Source organism: Suricata suricatta, chromosome 16, assembly GCF_006229205.1.
Source record: "Suricata suricatta isolate VVHF042 chromosome 16, meerkat_22Aug2017_6uvM2_HiC, whole genome shotgun sequence".
Classification (NCBI taxonomy): Eukaryota; Metazoa; Chordata; class Mammalia; order Carnivora; family Herpestidae; genus Suricata; species Suricata suricatta.
Genome location: NC_043715.1, coordinates 25068974 through 25087441, shown reverse-complemented (window position 1 = coordinate 25087441; position 18468 = coordinate 25068974). Strand labels below are relative to the sequence as shown.

At 50.6% G+C, this 18468-nt stretch overlaps 1 protein-coding gene and 1 non-coding gene across 4 annotated transcripts; both read right to left on the bottom strand.

The window, feature by feature from the left end:
• Positions 1-256: 256 nt before the first annotated feature.
• Positions 257-12671, bottom strand: SLC38A7 (solute carrier family 38 member 7). Of its 3 annotated transcripts, none has more exons than XM_029925435.1 (12): positions 12633-12671; positions 11922-12062; positions 10384-10787; positions 9699-9897; positions 9316-9460; positions 7975-8073; positions 7406-7463; positions 7076-7190; positions 5609-5756; positions 5008-5207; positions 4148-4202; positions 257-2221 (listed from the first exon to the last, which is right to left on the bottom strand). In XM_029925435.1, the coding sequence occupies exons 3-12, from the start codon at positions 10651-10653 to the stop codon at positions 2119-2121; spliced, it is 1392 nt and encodes a 463-aa protein (XP_029781295.1). In that variant the 5' UTR covers positions 10654-10787; positions 11922-12062; positions 12633-12671; the 3' UTR covers positions 257-2118. The 3 variants fall into 3 exon arrangements, 1 of the variants encoding a protein (XP_029781295.1); XR_003903796.1 differs by lacking the exon at positions 257-2221 and adding an exon at positions 7619-7718; XR_003903797.1 differs by lacking the exons at positions 257-2221; positions 4148-4202 and adding an exon at positions 7619-7718 and having other exon boundaries at positions 5123-5207; positions 5414-5756.
• On the bottom strand, positions 3391-3554 carry LOC115281338. The gene has a single exon (XR_003904251.1). It is a non-coding gene; the product is annotated as a U1 spliceosomal RNA (small nuclear RNA).
• Positions 12672-18468: the final 5797 nt, after the last annotated feature.

The following is an 18468-nucleotide window of genomic DNA, read 5'->3' as shown; positions in this document are numbered from 1 at the left end:
CTGAGGAGGACTTGAACCAAGGACAGGAGCCCAGGTTGGCAGGCAGGGCCTGATGGGAGGTGGAAGGGAGGGGAGGCATCAAGAACCACTTGCACTTTCCCGTCTTGCTCAGGGGAGCATGGCGGGGCTCATCCCTGAGGCAGGAGCCGAAGTCAATGAAGCCAGAGTTCATTGCCCCACCCCCTCCCCACCAGCCTACCTTCTTCCTGTCAGTGGCCTGGACTCTGTCCCCAGAACTGGACATAGGCCACACAGCTCAGCAGCACAGCCTCTTTTTATTAACCATCCTCTCTGGTACGAATGTGCTCGCGTCAAAAAGAAACAGTAAAATACCCTGGGTGGGAGGGCGGGACAGGGGCTCCTGAGCTTCACCTGAGTGGCCAGATTCCAGCTCCTTTTCCTTTTCTGTTCAAGGACTCCCCTCACAGCCCCCATCCCTCAGCTAGACTGGCCTGGTGCTCTGGCCCGCTGGGAGGGCCTGGTGCTCTGCGGGGGTGGGGGGGGCTGAGAGACAATAGCACAGCGGGTCTGGGCCCAGGGGCAGAGGGGGGATGTGAGGAAAGGCGGGTCATCCAGTCTGGGAACTGAGCATAAACCTATGTGGGCGCAGCCAGCCTCTGCTTCTGTGACCTCACTGCCCTGTGTGGAGGGCTGCTGGGGGAGGGGGGGTCCCTCTCACCCCTGGTACAGAGGTTTTGGGCAGGTGGGGCCAAGGAAATTCTGGGAGTTCCAGGCAGAGGAGGCCTGGTTCTCTGCCTGGGATTGGTCAAAGTGAACAGCCAAGGAGGGAAAAGTGGGAACTGAGCGTGGGAGGAGTGTCCCTCGTCACCCCCCCAGGGTACAGCCCATGTGTGACCTCAGCATCAGGTCACTGAGGCCGGGTCTGGTGGGCCTGGGGAGTGGAGGAAGCTGCCACGAGAGGGTCTGGCACCCCTCCTGCTCCCAGTGGTGCATGAGCAGGAGAGACTGAGCTAGAAAAATGGGGCAGGGGCTGAAGAAGTGCTGGCGGGCAGGAGCAGACAAGATCTGGACCAGAGGGGAAACTTCTAGACTGGCGTGACTACACTCAAGTGCTGCCCAGTCAGGGACAACTCGGCTGCTCTTCTCTGTGGGCTACCCTGCTGGGGTCGCCAGTGAAGAGGGGGGCAGACAGCAGGCGGGAGAGAAGCAGTCGCTGCAAGAGAAGCTATCAGAGAGGCTCACTTGGGCCCCGACTAGCCCAGCCTGCGTGGGTTTGAAAGGTTCCCAGCCTTCTCCCCCACCCCATACCACAGAAACGAGGGGCCCATCTGGAATCCGAGGGAGGAAAGCAGACTTCCTGCCAAGGGGAAAGCTAACTGAGGAGTACTCATAGCACCGCGGTGGCAAGGGACGGCCCCTGTCCTTTGGGTCAGAGCCGGGCTGGCACCGTTTGTAAACATTAGACTTGATGTCGGGGATGGAGGAGGAGAGGGACGCCTGGACCCTCAGGTCTGGGGAAAGAGGGTGAGGCCCCAAAGTCTGGGGAAATGTCAATTTGCCACGGTAAAGAGATCTATAGGCTCACTTTGGGCCCAGGGTGGGGGTGGACAAGGCATGACTCTATCTACCTCTGTGCGTCTGTATGACTTTTGTGCTACCTTTGGAAGTTGTCAGATCCCAGAGAAGCCACCGCTGGCCAAGCGGCTGACAAACTGGAGCAGGCACTGAGTCGTGGGGTAATGCGCACAGGTCCCACTCAGGACAGGCTGCTCTGTGGAGTGGCCTTTTGCCCGTACTCTGTCTCCAGATGAAAGTCAGGCTGGGGTCTCTTTTCTGAGATGTTCTGATCCTCTTCACCCATGTTTTTCAGGGATGGAGAAGTCGAGAGTTGAAGGACAGAGAAGGTTCTTCTGTGATACAAGACCTCTTCCCTCCATCCTGGCACTGCCGGGACTGGAGAGCAGGAGGGGAGCTGGGTCTGAGCTGTCCAGAGGTGTGAGGCCTGATTTCACTCCAGAACTGTCCCTGGAAAGGGATGTCCAGATGTCGTCCCACCAGTAGGCGGGAATGATGCTGGACTCAAGGTGACCCCACAGCTCTCAGAGATGCGCTCCTGGGTCCAGTGGCAAAGGCTACGTGTTGCCTGGGAGGCAGTGGTTATGCCAAGAGATCCACAAAGATGGCGTTGGCTGTGGTCTGGCCGAAGATGAAGGCTCCGAGGGTGACCAAGAGGACACCGTAACTGACCAGCGCCCACCAGCTGTAGGGCAGAAGAGAGGCCTAGTCAGTCAACCTACCCTTGGCTTTGCAGACTTCTATATGTGTGTGTATATGTATATATACATATATATACGTGTGTGTGTATGTATATATATACATACATGAGACAATATATGATACATACAAATATCAGTTATTTATTGTAATTACTTATAGCATTTCTCTAGTGGGTAGAGCACTTTCTGCTCCTCAGTGACTTTTCACACAAGGTTATGCGGGGCCAGGTATAAGATCGCCAGTCAATGGGTCAGAAGACCAAGACCTAATGGAGATCATTGATGGGTCCCAGCAAGCCAAGGGCAGAACCAGGATCAGAATGCATGTCTCCTGTGGAAACATGTTCAGGAGAAAGCAGGTCACATGACTTCAGCTCAAGTCATGATCTCATGGTCTGCGGATTCAAGCCTCACGTCAGGCTCTGTGCTAACAGCTTAGAGCCTGGAGCCTGCTTCCAAATCTGTGTGCCCTTCTCTCTCTGCCCTTCCCTGCTCATGCTCTGTCTCTTTCTGTCTCTCAAAAAGGAATAAATATGGGGCGCCTGGGTGGCTCAGTCGGTTAAGCCTCTGACTTTGGCTCAGGTCAGATCTCGCGTTCGTGGGTTCGAGCCCCGCGTCAGGCTCTATGCAGACAGCTAGCTCGGAGCCTGGAGCCTGCTTTCAGTTCTGTGTCTCCTTCTCTCTCTGCCCCTCCCCCTCTCATGCTCTGTCTCTCTGTATCAAAAATAAATAAAACATTAAAAAAAAGTTAGGGGCGCCTAGGTGGCTCAGTCGGTTAAGCATCTGGCTTCGGCTCGGGTCAGATCTCACGGTTTGTGGGTTTGAGCCCCGCGTCGGGCTCTGTGCTGACAGCTAGCTCGGAGCCTGGAGCCTGTTTCAGATTCTGTGTTTCCCTCTCTCTCTGACCCTCCCCTGCTCCAGCTGTCTCTCACTGTCTCTCAAAAATAAATAAAAAGCATTAAAAAAAATTAAAAAAAAATGGATAAATGTTAAGGAAAAAAAAGTCTGTTCTATTCAATACTCTACTGCTAGGACTCTGACTGGTTTTGGCTTCCTAGAGGGAAATTTGAACCTCTGTGCAAAAGTAAAAATTAGCACGCCCCATGATTCAGCAATTTCTTTCTTTTTTCTTTCTTTTTTTTTTCTTTTTTTTCAGGGGAAAGCGCGAACGCAGTCCCCCACTACCACAAATTATGCAGTTGAGTTTCCCACATTTGGGGAAATCGCAGGGGTCAGCAGATCCGGAGTGCAATGGGTGAGCCTCGCCCTGGGAAAACCACCTTCGTGATCATGGTGTCTCCCCTGCCAGGTAAGTATAGCAATTTCTTTCTAAGAATTGATCCTAACAGGATCCTCAAAACAGGTGTGTCAAGATGTACACGTATAAGAGTATTCACACATTCATACACCAGAACACTCTAGCCCTTCGAAAAGGGGAGAAGTGGATGGATCTTGTGCTGATGTAGGGTGATCTCCAAGACACATGGTTAAGTGAAAGAAAGCAAGTGGTAGAAAAGTGTCTGGCATGAAGCTCATTTTTGAAAAAACCAACTAGACACAACATTTTAAGTGTTTGTGTATACATATGCATAGCTTTATGTACATGGACGTGTATGCACGCACAGAAACCTCTAGAAGACCAGGCTGATGACAGAGAGCTGTCAGAAGGGATATGGAGGGGAGTGGGCCAGAGGGGCAAGAGAGACTTCCACTTTTTTCTCTCAAGTCCTTCAGGAGCATTTAAACTGTTGCATGTGCCACTCATTTCTTACAAAGGTATTTAGAAAACTCTTATGCTTTTTAAGTCCACAGGTCTCTGGATCTCTACCTGTTTGAGGCGCCCCTGTGCCCTCCAGCTCACCCTCACCTGGCCCCTTCCTGACAGGACGGCACACGGGGCCCTGCCTTACCTGGCTGGCTTGACTTCTTCCATCTCTGAGAGTTTGGCTTGAATGAGGCACAGCCCTGGAAGAGAAGACGTGGCCCCGAGAGCTCAGGTGGGCTCCTTCACTCAGACCCACCCTCCCCCTTTACCAAGAGGTAGGGTGGTGAACGGAGAAAGCCCCGTTTACTCTTTGCTCCGCGCTGACTCCACGCGCAGGGGGAGGCCTTGCTTCTGCTCTCCGGGGAGAGGCCAGGCTCTCCAGGGCTGCAGGGCCCAGAGCCAAAGGGGCAGCCACAGGTGACTCAGTAGTGGCCCCCACCACCCCGAGGGCCCTTCCCAGTGCACTTCTTAGCAGATGTGGCCCTGCCCCAGCTCCACGCAAAGTGGCAGGGGCTTTCAGGTTGGTCCCCTAGAGAGAAATAAGCTGAGTACAGGCAGAACTCTTGGCGGGGCAGGTGGGAGCACTTCCTGGGGGTCCGGTGGCAGACCTGTGTCTGAAACTCAGGTCTCCCGACTTCTGCATCCAGGTGCTGCCGCCAGACCCTGGCACCCTCTGGGCTGTAATGGGCTGAACCCTAACAGTCAGGCAGCAACAGAGAAGTGAATGCGAGGTTAAGAGTGTAGGCTGTGCACCTAGACAGACTTGGGTCAGAAAAGTTGTTACTCTGTAGTTGAGTCTGCTTAACCTCCTCACATCTCCTCATCAGCAGAGTGGAGACAACATCTATCCCTTCTTTTCAGGAGGGGCAGGGGTCAGCGCAGAGCCTGAGGGGGGTGATTAGTGGTTACTCTCCCGGCAGGTGAGCGAAGGAATTGAGGCCGGGAGACCCTGGGAGCTGGTGCTGCGTGGGGGGTGGGGAGGGGGTGGGGGACAGGGGTCCACACCTGGGAAGACAAAGATGAAGCAGGCGGCCAGGCCTCCAATGACTGAGATGACCTTGCCGATGTCAGGGATGAAGAGTGCCAGCAGCAGGGTGAGCAGGAACCAGACCAGCGTCTGCAGCACGCGTCGCCGCTGCTCCCGCCCCACGTCCTCCTCCACGGGCATCCCCTGGTAGCGCAGCCACAGGCCCTCGATCACAGCCCTGCCCACACAGAGAGTGGCTCAGAGGCCCCCACCTTTGATTCACAGAGCCGGACCTCTGAGTGCGTAGACTGGGGGTAAGGCCCTAAGCTCTGAGCCTGTTTCCTGTTCTGTGAAATGGGTCCAGCAGTACTCTTGTGGTTGCCATGGGGACAGGATGGTGGGTGTGACGTGCTTAGGGCCTGGCCTGGCCCAGGACATGCTTACCCTGTGGGAACTGATGCTATTATCCTCGTGAAAAGGAAGGGTCTTGGTACCCCCAAGGCTGGGTGTTCAGGAACAGACTGGACTACAGGTTCTTAGAAGACTCAGAGAGGCCAAAGGACCACGTTCAAAGGGCTCTTGGGCCCTGAGGAGTCCTGGTGAGAGGGAGCACCCCCTTGGGGTGGGGAGGGGGCTCACCGCCCACAGAAGTGCAGGATGGGGTAGGAGGTGAGCACGCTCAGGATGATGAAGGCACGGGCAACGGCCACAGCCATGTCCTTCGAGGGGTAGGACAGGAGCACATCGGGGTCCACAGCAGCTCCGAAGGTCAGGAAGCCACAGATGCCTGAGGACACGACAAGAGGGCTGGCAGGGGCAATCCCAGGAGGATGAGGGGGATGGACCATTAACTCCTGGGCCCACCTCAGATGCGGACGGTGCTGGAGCACTCTGGAGGCTAAGATGGCGTCAGGCTAAACCCGGAGGCCTTGTCCCTGTCTTCTCACATCCCCTCCCACTGCCACCTCTGTCATCATGAGCTCGTCCAGCATGTTCCCGTCTCAGAACTTCTGCACTAACCTTCTGTTTGTCCAGCCCTTCACACGCCTGTCTCCTCACTATCCAGGTTGCAGCTCTGGTGTCCCCTCCTCAGAGAATGCGCCCACCCTGCTCGTCCACAGTATCTCCTGGCCCTGGGCGCTGACTCACAGCACCCTGCTCTCTTTCCTTGGAACTCTTCTCTTTTTTTTTTTTCTTTTTTCCTTTTACACTTGTTCATTGTGTGTCTCCCCAGCCAGAACACGAGCCCCAGGAGGCCAGGGACTTGGCCCATTTGCCCCTCTGGCTTTGTCTTCAGAGGCAGAACAGTGCTGCCCCGTAACGCCTGTGGAAGGAATCACAGGGCCTGGTCTTCCTGTCCTGCTCTGTCATCCAAACCATTCCCTGCATGGCGCCCACGGCCATGTTTTGTTGAGACATGCCCCTGCTTGAAATGCTCCCTCTCTCGCTCCCCATAGTCCTTGGCCCCAACAGGACACACCCCAGTACCCATCTGGCCTCCCTGCCTGCCCACCGCCCTCAGGTCACCGCATGCCAGCTGCAGAGCCCTATGTGTCCCTGTCTCAGGGGCCCGGCATTACTTGCCTCTGTCTGGAATGCTCCTCTGTCAGCCCTTCAGACACTGGCTCCTCATCACTGGGGCCTCCCTACATGCCACCTCCTCAGACAGCAGCCTCCCGTGAACCATGGCGGTTGTCACCACCTCCCCTAGTCCCACTCACATCTTCCCTGTCTCAGTGTCGTGGTGGCAGTCACCACTATCTGATGTCCTAACTGATCCCTGACTTACTCTTGTAAGACTCACTGGCTAGCCCGTTAATTCCAGGAGAGCAGGTCTGTCAATCTTCACGGCATCCCCCGTGCTGGGAACAGTTCCTGGCACTTACTAGGCACTGACTAATAGCTGCCACGCGAACGGATGAATACATCTCTCTCATTTGGGCAGGAGGAGTTCCCAAGGCAGCCCAGGTTCAAGCCAATGCCTATACAAGTGTTTGATAAGCTGGGAACGCAGGGCTGACCCCAGGAAGGCTGGGCCAGAGGACTTGGAGACAAAGAGGGAAAGTGGGAGCACTCCAAGCCCAGCCATCAGAGGGGAGCACTCACCCGTGCCCATGTAGACAGCGAGGGCTATGACCATGGCGGCTGTCACCACCCCACCCCAGGTCTTCACCTTGGGCCGCCGCATGCTGTTGAAGACCGGCACGCTGCTCACGTGGCACTGTTAGGGTGAAGGTCACAGTTATGGTGGGGGAAATGACCCTTTCCTAGTTTCCAGAGGGAGGTAGTTTGGGGACAAAGGGCCCAGGGGCAAGGGACAAGTCCCAGTGCTCAGACTCTGTCTTTCCTCCCAGGATGTCCCCATCCTCCCTACAATGTGGGTTCCTGCCCAGGGTGGGGAGTGAACTAAGAGAATAGGAACCTTGCAACCGGCACCTGAAATCCGAAGCAGATGGTGGGCATAGCATTGAACACGGCTACCCAGGAAGCTGGCCTGTGGACAAACATACAAGAGGGTGCTGCCTGTGAATCCCACAGAGCCGCCCACCGCCCCGTGTCCTTACTCTTCACTCAGCCCACCATGGTCTCCACCAACTACTATTCTACACACTCAACCCCCTTAAGTCTGGAAATAAGGAGAGGGCACACCTCCATTTCACAGGTCAGTAAACTGAGGCTCTGGAAGACCCTCCTGGGACGCAATTCCAGAATTTCTGGTTCCTGCACTGGAGCTCTTGCTTTCCTTTGTCTTTCAAAAGCAGGAAACTTAAAGTTGCAAAGATGTGCAATTCCACCCTGGTAGTTTCCACAACCTGAGGCCGGGTCTCATCATGGCTCATCGGTTAGATACTGGATACTGGTTCTCACTCTTGCCTTCCTCCAATGACCAACGAGTCAAGACTGTGAGCTAATGAGCTTTAAATAGAACATCTGTATGGCCTTTTGATGTCTGACCCAGCACCTCCTGGAGCCCAAGTAGTGGCTTCCTCGGGGTTCTTACCCACCTAGTCAGGATGTCCCCTGGGGTCATCTCTTTATCTGGCCAGATATATTTGATGATAATGATGGCAGTGACGTACCAGGTGCCCACGACGCTCAAGAAGCTGCCAGAAAGAATGGCTTGAGTTTCCTCTTCCCCATCCCTGGCTGCCCTCTCTCTGATTCCACCCCAGGGGTCATCTACCCTCAACTCTAGTGACCACAGCATCTACGGTATACATTGGGAGACTATTCCCAACAAAGATTTGAACAATACATGAGACATAAACTTTAGAGCCTGGCTCAGTCAGAAGACCATGCGACTCTTGGTCTTGGAGTCATGAGTTTGAGCCCCACATTGGGTGTATAGATTACTGAAATAAACTTAAAAAATAAATAGGTTTTAGAGAAACCAGTCACAGCATGGAGGGAGTTGGACCCCAAGAAGAGACCAGCATAACATTTCTGACCATTAGGAAATGCCCTGGTTCAGCTCCACGGCCTAGAGGTCTGGGATTCAAAGCATATATGTTTCTTCCATCATGGCTGCGGCAAGCAGCGCCTTTGAGAACTAGGAGACGCCGGAGGTAAAAGGGTTGAAGATTCAAGTACTGGGATGTCAACCTTAAAGGGGACCTTGGAGACAGCTGAGTGTGACCCTGTTAATTATGGATCACAGGAAACGGCTCAGAATTACACAGCTCTTCAGACCCTGAGCCAGGAAGCCAGTCCTCTCCCTTCATACTAAGCTGCATAGAAGATGGGGCCAGGCTTGACAATTCCAAATGATCAAAAATCCCAATCTATCTCCCTGGGAAAGCCAAGGCCCTAGCCTGGAAGCTGCTTTCACACTCCTGATTATCACCTGTCTTTTCTTTGACAAGGACATTTGGAACAGAATCTCTCATTGAGGCAAAGGGCCACTGTCTCCCTTGGTGCAGACACAAAATGAAATCTTAGGCTGGGAGTCTTGCACAACATGGTCCAGCCTGCCTTGCCCACTTTTTTTTTTTAACAGTATCTTCTCTTTTTTAATGTTTTATGTACTTTTGAGACAAAGAGAGACAGAGCAGGAGCGGGGGAGGGGCAGAGAGAGAGAGAGAGAGAGAGAGACAGAGAGGGAGACACAGAATCCAAAGCAGGCTCCAGGCTCTGAGCTGTCAGCACAGAGCCTGATGTGGGGCTCGAACCCACAAACGTAAGATCATGACCTGAGTCGAAGTCGGAGGCTTAACTGACTGGGCCACCCAGGTGTCCCATCACTTTTGCTGCCCCAGAAAGAGAGGGGTTCTCCAGCAGTGTCTGGGTCTTTAACTGTCTGTGATTAGAGCTTCTGTCTGCCCTGGGTTGGGGTGGGGCTTCCAAACCTGGCGTATTTCTGGAAGCCGATCTCTCTTGGGATGGAAAGGGGCAGGATGAAAAGGAAGGCAGTGAGGCTGATAGTGAACTTTCGGTCTGTGTACCAGGAGCTGCTGCCGGCCCCCTCAGGCTCCTTTGCCATCACAGCTATAACTGCACAGGGAAGAAGGAGGGAGTGTCATCCCAGGCTCCTGTAAGGCTGCGGCCCTCCTGCTCTGATGAGCCTCAGGGCCTCCATCTGTGTAATGGGCTCAGCAGCCAGGAGGGAGGATTCACAGAAGGATGCTGGACCCAGGCTAGCCCTTGCGCAGGTGTTCATGCCCATTCCCTCCACCCAGGATCACCAGGGCTGAGGGGGCAGGATGAAGCAGGTACTGAGGGGGAACCTCACTCTTGTCTTGTTGGTCCCCGATGATGATGAGGAAGGCGATGCAGGTGCCAAAAGTGTAGATGGCGATGGTCACCTCACACAGGACACCCGTCAGCTTGCCACACACGGCCCACACCACCTCCTGGTAGGTCCTTTCATTGCTGGCCTGGGAGCAGTAGGCCAGGATGACGAGGCCACTGATGATGAAGACCAGCATGCCCTGTGGGCAGGACAGAGCCACAGGGTGTGCGACAGGCCTGGCAGCAAAGGGCAGCCTGGTCTTGCTTAGCATTTACTAGGCCAATGCCCAAAGCCAGTTTGGTAAATAAATCGCATCTTGTAGGCAACTTCACCAGATTGCTGGAGGCTGCCGAGTTGAGATTTTCTTTAAAAACAGAAGAGGTTTTGTGGAAAATTTGAAACATACACAAGAGCAGACAAGATGGTAACATGAACCCCCACACATCCATCACTCAGCTTCAACAATAATCAATTCATGGCCCATCTTGTTTCCCTCTCCTACTCAGGATTAGGTTGAAGGAAATACAAGCTATCAAATCATTTCACCACTAAATATTTCAGCATGTAGTTCCTAAAGATAAGGGCTCACGTTTTACTATCCCTGATGCAAAGCCTCCCTTCTAAGGTAGAGAGCCCAGACCCAACACCTGAGCTGCATTTCTGCCCTTCCAGCCAGCGCACTCACCATCTGCAGTGTGATGCCGGCTGCCACGCCCCCTGCAGTGCTGAAGGCTGCCGGGAAGTTGAGCAGCCCTGCACCTAGGCAGGCATTGACGACGATGAAGATGGCCCCAATTGTAGAAGTGGTGCCTCTGCCCAGACCCTCAGGAGAGGCCTCCCCTTCACTCTTGGGGGCTGTATCCACACAGGGACTCTGCAGCAGACGGGCCCGCTCCCCAGAGTCCGTGCTCAAGCCCCACTCGCCAAGGTCACTGTTGATGCTGACCTGGGCCATGGCCCTCGAAGTCCTCTTCCCACGGGGTCTGTGGATTCTGCCTCACAACCACATCCCCTAGGCAGCTGGAGGGCGGCACCAGCCTGATTGGGACTGTTATCCTAGGAGGTCTGTGAGCTCTGGCTTTTCTCAGCCTAGAGGAGAGAGACACGTACTTGTGTTATCCTGAGATGGTCAGAGAACGCTGAAACAACATTCCCAAGGTCAGATGGCTGAATTCAACCCCAGGTACCTCTGTGCAGAACACTGCATTTGGATGCCACAGTGTAGGGTGGCAGAGACAGAAATATATCTGAAGTAAATCCTGCCTGCTTCAGGCTTAGAGACGCATAGGTAAATCAGATCTAAACATAAGAGAGAGGGATACTAACACATCCCTACAGAGAGGCTACACTCCTGTTGGGTGGGAGGATCCTGACCAATCTTATCTCATTCAGTCATTATCACAATGGTCATAAGGCTCAGAGAGATCTATCATTGACCCAGGGTCACACACGAGCAAGAGGCAGAGCAGGATTTGGATCTAAATCTCTCTGGCCTCTCAGCCTGTTTCCATACAACAGGGTCACAAGAGCAGCCCTCACCTAGAAGTGTGGGTATTTCAATGTATTACAGCCCAACATACTGCCCTCTGGCCCAGAGTCTAAATTCCATGTAGCTTTCAAAGCCCTTGGAAACTCAAGGCTAATTCTCACTCTTCTCCCTCGTGACTGACCTAACCACTGCCTATCAGAGAGGCATCCCTCTGACGCCCTCAGCACACTGAGGGGTTTAGAATGGCCAATCCGAGTGGTCGGATGCTTTTCATTGCTTCTCCTGGTGATGGCTGAACAAAGGTGGGAACCGTACACTCATGAAAGGGGAAAAAGAGAGTTTGGATGCTCTCAGACATCTGTCACCAAGCATGCAACCAAGGGACACAGCTCCAGAGGAAATATCTCTCTGCTGGCTCCAAGTCCAGAAAGATCAGATGCCACAGCGCTTCCTCTTACGCAACCTGTTACTCAATCGTAGCACAGCAAAAAAAAAAAAAAAAAAAAAAAAAAGAAAGAAAGGAAAAAAAAAATCAAAGCTGTGAGTAGTGGGGGCAGAGTTCTGGGCTCCCAGGTTTCCAGCACAGCTCAAGAAAGAGTCTTGCAAAGTTAGTGCTCCCAGAGCTGTGAGACCCCCTCCTCCACCCTACTCACATCTCAGAGGTCTCTGCACTGCTCCAAGATCTCTCAGCTCTCCTTCCCTTAGAAGTCCCGGTTCCATTGTTCCCACCTTACCTTCCTCTTCTGCCTGATGGGCTATGGTGGAGGCTGTGTTGCTCCTTACAGTTCCTTCTCCCCGAAGATCTGGGATCTGATTTTCCTCACTTCCCTCTCTGGCCCCAATTTCTTCTTCCTCAAGACTTCATCTAAAATCTGCTGTCGGGGAGAGGAGTTTGAACTGTTTCTGCGCTGGTCAGCAGCTCTGACGCTAACGCAATAATGGAGCACCAGATCAGTTAGGGGAACAGGCCCAGGGAAGGAAAGAGGCTAGACTAATGTCACAGCAGATAGCAGAACCAGAAGACTGATGTCCACAGGCTCAGCCAGAGCTGTAACCATTGCAATAGGCCCCCTCAGACCCCAACTGGAGCAGGTTCTCGGTCCATTCTGGGGCTGGAGCCCAGAAATACGCTGGATAGGCTGCCCTGGGAAGTGGGTTAGGGCGCACCTGGCGCGGAGGGGAAGATCCCCAGGCCTGAAGCGAGGCGAGTGGGCTGCTGTGAGGTAAGCTGGGAAGGTGCTCCAGGACTGGGTCCGGGCCTAGCACTAGGTGAAACAGTCCGAGCTACCGCGCGGCAAAGCCGGTTCTCTTGAGGGCTGGCGGGGGACCCAGGACACCAGGCTTCGGAGCCCTGCAGGGAGTGGGCAGGGCTCTGCGACAGCGGGGATCTGAGACTTAAGCTACCACCCTCTGCCGTCTCCACCGCCTCCCCTCCTACCACCTACCTAAGGTGCTTCCCACCCGAGCCGGCCGCAGAGACACGTGAGCCGAAGTCACATGACAGCCAGGGAGCAGGCAGGCCCTGGGAGACGCTGGGAGTTGTAGTTTTCTCCAGGCTTTAGTCTTGGTTGGCAGCCGCTCCCTGAATCCTCAAACCCACAACATTGCTCAAGCCACTCTCCGCTCCCAGCCCACCATGCTTATCCTGTTAGTTTAAAAAATATATATATTTTAAAATATTTATTTTTGAAAGAGAGACAGGCAGAGCATAAGCAGGGAGGGACAGAGAGAGAGAGAGAGAGAGAGAGAGAGAGAGAGAGAGAGAGAGAGAGGAAACCCAAAGCAGTCTCCAGGCTCTGAGCTTTCAGCACTGAGCAGGACTCTGGGCTCGAAACCCACCAACTGCGAGATCATGACCTGTGAGATCATGACCAGAGCCACCCAGGCACCCCTATCCTGTGTTAACCCTGGTCTCTTAGCCAAAGCAAAACACTCTTCCTTCCTCTTAGGAAGAGCATTAGGAGCTTTGGTGTCTTTTTTTGCCAGTTCCATGAATCCAGCAACAGTGATCTGGCCTCCTTATCCTTCTGTGTCTCCCTCCTGGACTTCAGGTCTGCATTCAGTGACCCTGGAGTTTCTTTCACAGTGAGGGACCACTTTTACCTACTTGAGCTTTGTGGTCTTTTCATGTGAGGGCTGGTCTGAGTATTGCTCATGGTCATAACCTCAGGGCTTAGATGCTAAAACAGTTTCTGAGGTATCTAGTTATTAATGTAAAAAAGTATTTGTTTAATGAAGGAATGGGTGTCCAGAGCCCTGGCTTCTTTTCCTGGCTGTGTGTGACACTTGTAAGTTGCCATGTAAATCTTTGCCATTCCAACGTCCTTGGTCAGTCTTATGAGAATATGCTTTCCACTACACATATCTGTCCATGAACCAAAGATCCTCATTGATGAGAGAACACAGGGAATGCCACATAACCTAAGTTATCTGTAATGGAAATTTTTATTGAGATCACTATAGACTCATATGCAGTTATAAGAAATAATATGGAGGTGCCTGGGTGGCTCAGTCGGTTAAGCATCTGACTCTTGAGTTTGGCTCAGGCTATGATTTCACGGTTGGTGAGACCAAGCCCTGTATTGCACTCTGTGCTGACAGTGCAGAGCCTGCTTGAGATTATTGCTCTCTGCCCCACTTGCTCTCTCTCAAATTAAATGAATAGACTTGAAAAAACAGTAACAGGATTGCTTGGGCGCCTCAGTCAGTTAAGCGACTGACTTTGGCTCAGGTCATGATCTCGCAGTTCATGGGTTCAAGCCCCATGTCAGGCTCTGAGCTGTCAGCACAGATTCTGTGTCTTCCTCTCTCTCTACCCCTCCTCTGCTCACATGTGCTCTCATGCTCTCTCTCTCTCAAATATAAACCTTAAAAAATTAAAAACAAACAAAAACAAATCATGGTTGTGAGATCAAGCCCCATGTAGGGCTCTGCACTGAGCATGGAGCCTGCTTAAAATTGTCTCTCTCTTTCTGTTTCTCTCTGTCTCTCTCTCTCACTGTGCCTCCCCTGCTTGGGCATGTACTCTCTCTCTCACTCTCAAAAATAAAAAAAACAAACACAAAGAACTTCTGTGTACCATTTACCCCATTTCCCTCACATTTTGCCAAACTACAGGACAATATCACAACCAGTGCTCTTACACAAAACGGTATCAAGAAAATCGTTGCCTTTTCTACCTCAAGCCAACTTGGACAGGATATTGACGTCACCATAATCCACTGATCATATATAGATTTACCCAGTTATATTTATAGTTCTATATTTATGTTTAGGTACATATTTAGTTTCTTTTATAATTTAATCACACATGTAGGGTTTATACATTCACATCACATACAAGGCTACCGAACATTTCCATCACCACAAGGCTCCCTCCTGTTACTCTTTTATAACCATACTCACCTTCCAGTTAGGCCCCCTCTTCCATAACACCAGTAACCACTAATCTGTTCTCCATTTCTAAAAGTTTGTCATTTCAAAAATGTTACAAAATGGAATCCAACAATCTGTAACTTAGGACTGGTTTTCTGTACTTAACATGATTCCCCAGAGACACATCCAAGTTGTTGTATATGTTTTATTACTGAGTAGTATTTCATGGTGTGTATGTACCACTTTGTGAGGATATCTGAGCTGTTTGCAATTTTTTTTTTAAATTTAAGAAATCGTTACACCCAACAGGGGTCTCAAACTCAATCCTGAGATCAAGCATCCCATGCTTTTCTGATTGAGCTAGCCAGGGATCCCTGCAAATTTTTGAAACAAATACTTTATTGTGCTTCATTATGCATTTTACCATAAAATTCACCCTTTTAAAGCATCCAATACAGTGGTGTTTACTATATTCAGAGTTTTGCAATCTACCCAATCTCAGAGCATTGTCATCACTCTCTCAAAACCTCTGTGATCATTAGTAGTCACTTTCTACTCCTCCTTTCCATAAGCCCTTGGAAGCCACACCTACTTTGTGCTTCTATGGAGTTGCCCAGTTTTGCCATTGTAAAAATAGAGTCATATGTGACTTTTTGTCGAATATGTGACTTTTAAAAAATGTTTATTTATTTTGAAAAAATTTTTAATGTTTTTTATTTATTTTTGAGAGACAGAGAGAGACAGTGCGAGCAGGGGAGGGTCAGAGAGAGAGGGAGATACAGAATCTGAAGCAGGCTCCAGGCTCTGAGCTAGCTGTCAGCACAGAGCTCCATGTGGGGCTTGAACCCACGAACCGCAGATCATGACCTGAGCTGAAGTCGGTCACTTAACTGACTGAGCCACCCAGGCGCCCCTGTTTATTTATTTTGAGAGAGCGAGCGAGAGAGAGAGAGCGAGAACGAATGAACGAACAAGTGGGGCAGGAGCATTGAAAGAGGGAGACAGAGAATCCCAAGCTGGCTCCATGCTGCCAGCACAGAGCCTGATGCAGGGCTTGAACTCACAAACCATGAGATCATGATCTGAGCAGGAGCCAAGAGTCAGACACATTTAACTGACTGAGCTACCCAGGCATCATCCCACCATTTAAAAAGCAGACTCCACAGTTGAATGCTCTACCGACTGAGCTAGGCAGGTGCCTGTGACCTTTTTTTTTTAAATATTAGAAAAAAGCAATTTAAAAAAATCATACAAATTACTTAAGGTAAAAGTGGACATAATCGGGGTGCCTGGGTGGCTCAGTCGGTTAGGCCTCCGACTTCGTCTCAGGTCAGATCTCACATTCGTGGGTTCGAGCCCCGTGTCGGGCTCTGTGCTGACAACTAGCTCAGAGCCTGGAGTCTGCTTCCGGTTCTGTGTCTCCTTCTCTCTCTGTCCCTCCCCCTCTCATGCTCTGTCTCTCTCTGTATCAAAAAATAAAACATTTAAAAATATTAAAAAAAATTTTTTTTGCCTGTTTTTTACTTATTTTTGAGAGCCAGAGAGAGACAGTGCAAGCAGGGGGAGGGTCAGAGAGGGAGACACAGAATCTGAAACAGGTTCCAGGCTCTGAGCTGTCAGCACAGAGCTTGATGCGGGGTAGCCTACGCGGGGCTCGAACCCACCAACCGTGAGATCATGACCTGAGCTGAAGCTGGCTGTTTAACCAACTGAGCCACCCAGGCGCCCCAACATTTATTTATTTTTAAGAGTGAGAGCATAAGTGAGGAAAGGGATGGAGGGAGAGAGGGAGAGAGAGAGAGAGAGAGAGAGAGAGAGAGAGAGAGAGAGAGAGAGAGAGAGAGAGAGAGAATCTCCAGCAGGCGCCTGATGTCATTGTAAAGCCTGATGCAGGGATTGAACTCGCAACTGTGAGATCACGACCTGAGCTGAGGTCAGACAGTTAACTCACTGAACCACCCAGGTGCCCATGCTTCATTCCTTTTTCTTGCTGATGAACATTCTGTTATAGGGCTAGTCCACATTTAGTTTTTTCATTCACCAGTTGACTGGGTATTTGTTTCTACTTTTTGGCTATTGTGAGTAACAGTGCTAGAAACACTCATACATTTTTGTGTAGATGCATGTTTTCATTTGTCTTGGGTATTTAGGTAGGAGTAGAATCCTGGTTCAAATGGTAACTTGTATGTTTAAACTTATGAGGACTGCCATATTGTTTCCCAAAATAGTACCACTTTACGTTCCTATGAGCTGTGTATGAAGTTCCAATTTTCTCCACATCCTTGATAACTCTTTTTTTCTTTTTCTTTTTCTTTTTTTTTTTTTGGTTACACTCATCATAGTGGGTATAACTGTATTCTCATTGTGGTTTTGATTTGCATTTCCCTGATCTTTTCATGTGCTTATTGGCCATGAGTATGTGTTTTCTGAAGAAATGTTTATTCAGACTCGTTTTCCAATTATTAATTGGGTTGTCTCTTTATTATTATTCTTTTTTTTAAAATATATTTTTTACATTTATTTTTGAGAGACAGAATGAGACAGAGCACAAGCAGGGGAGGGTCAGAGAGAGAAGGAGACACAGAATCTGAAGCAGCCTCTAGGCTCTGAGCAAGTGGTCAGCACAAAGCCCAATGCGGGGCTCGAACCCATGAACCATGAGATCATGACCTGAGCCGAAGTCAGACGCTTAACTGACTGAGCCACCCAGGCGCCTCTCTTTATTATTATTCTTAAAGTTCAGTTTTTTAAAGTAGGCTCCAGGCCCAATGTGGAGCTTGAACACTTGACCCTGAGATCAAGGGTTGCATGCTCTCCTAAGCCAGCCAAGTACCACTCCTTATTATTGGAGTTCTTTATATATTCTGGATACAAACCTCTTATCAGATACATGACTTGCAATACTAATCTCAACAGTTTTTCTAAGATTATCATTTATTTTTAATTTTTAAAAATCTATTTTAGAGAAAGCATGAGCAGGGGAGAGGGATTGAGAAAGAGAATCCCAGGTAGGCTCCACACCCAGCACAGAGCTGGATGTCGGGGCTCAATGTCACAACCCTGGGATTATAACCTGGGCTGAAATCAGGAGTTGGATGCTTAAATGACTGAGCCACCCAGGTGCCCCTGGACTTTGGTTGTTTAGATGTAAGCTTGAAGCAGTCTAATCTAATAGTACCCAATGGCTGGTCAATGGGTCAGCTATATCTGAACCACCTACAAAGTTTTTATTTTAAAAAATAGATTCCCAAGCCTTATCTCAGACACATTGAATCAGAATGCCCAAAGGGAAGACCAGGGAACCAAAATTTAAATATCGATCCAGTTTTGGGGACTATCATACCTTAAATTAATAGAACAAAGACAAGACTATTCTGAATAGGCAACAATCTCCTCTATCAGGTGGAAGAATGTTAACATTTTAAACCCTAAGAAACCAGGAAAGGGTGAAGCAAACAGCCTGAACAGTGGAGAGAAGCATCAGGTTCACATCCCCCGGCTCCGTTTTCAGTGAGGAATGGGACTTTGTCCAGGGTGAGCTGGTAATACATGTGTTTAAAAATAACAAGTCAGCAGGGTGGTTAAGTTCCTTTTTTGGTTAAGGTCGTGGCAGCCAACCTTCAACCTTTCGGCACCAGACAAGAAGACTTAAAGCAGTTTTTCCTATCCTAGGCAGTTAGTTCCTTTATGGATCAGTTAATCTATTTATTCTTTTCCTTTTAAGGTATTTCCAAAGACATCCAGTGATCCAGTTCATTCATTTTTTCTTTTACCTCCGTGGTGTTTCCATTAGCAGAGGAGCCAAGGGTCATGAGTGACCTCCCCATGCACTGTGCCCCTCAGGGAGTGAAGAGAAACAAGAGCTCACTTTCCCTTCTCGACGACTGTCAAAGCACCGTGGATGGG

What these genes read in the sequence shown, in the direction of transcription:
- SLC38A7 (XM_029925435.1), bottom strand. Translation starts at nt 10,653, where the DNA reads ATGGCCCAGGTCAGCATCAACAGTGACCTTGGCGAGTGGGGCTTGAGC. An exon ending in CTTCATCTTTGTCTTCCCAG is followed by an intron (nt 4,203 to 5,007) that starts GTGTGGACCCCT and finishes CTTCTCTTCCAG; the next exon opens with GGCTGTGCCTCATTCAAGCC. An exon ending in GAAGAAGTCAAGCCAGCCAG is followed by an intron (nt 2,222 to 4,147) that starts GTAAGGCAGGGC and finishes TCTGCCCTACAG; the next exon opens with CTGGTGGGCGCTGGTCAGTT.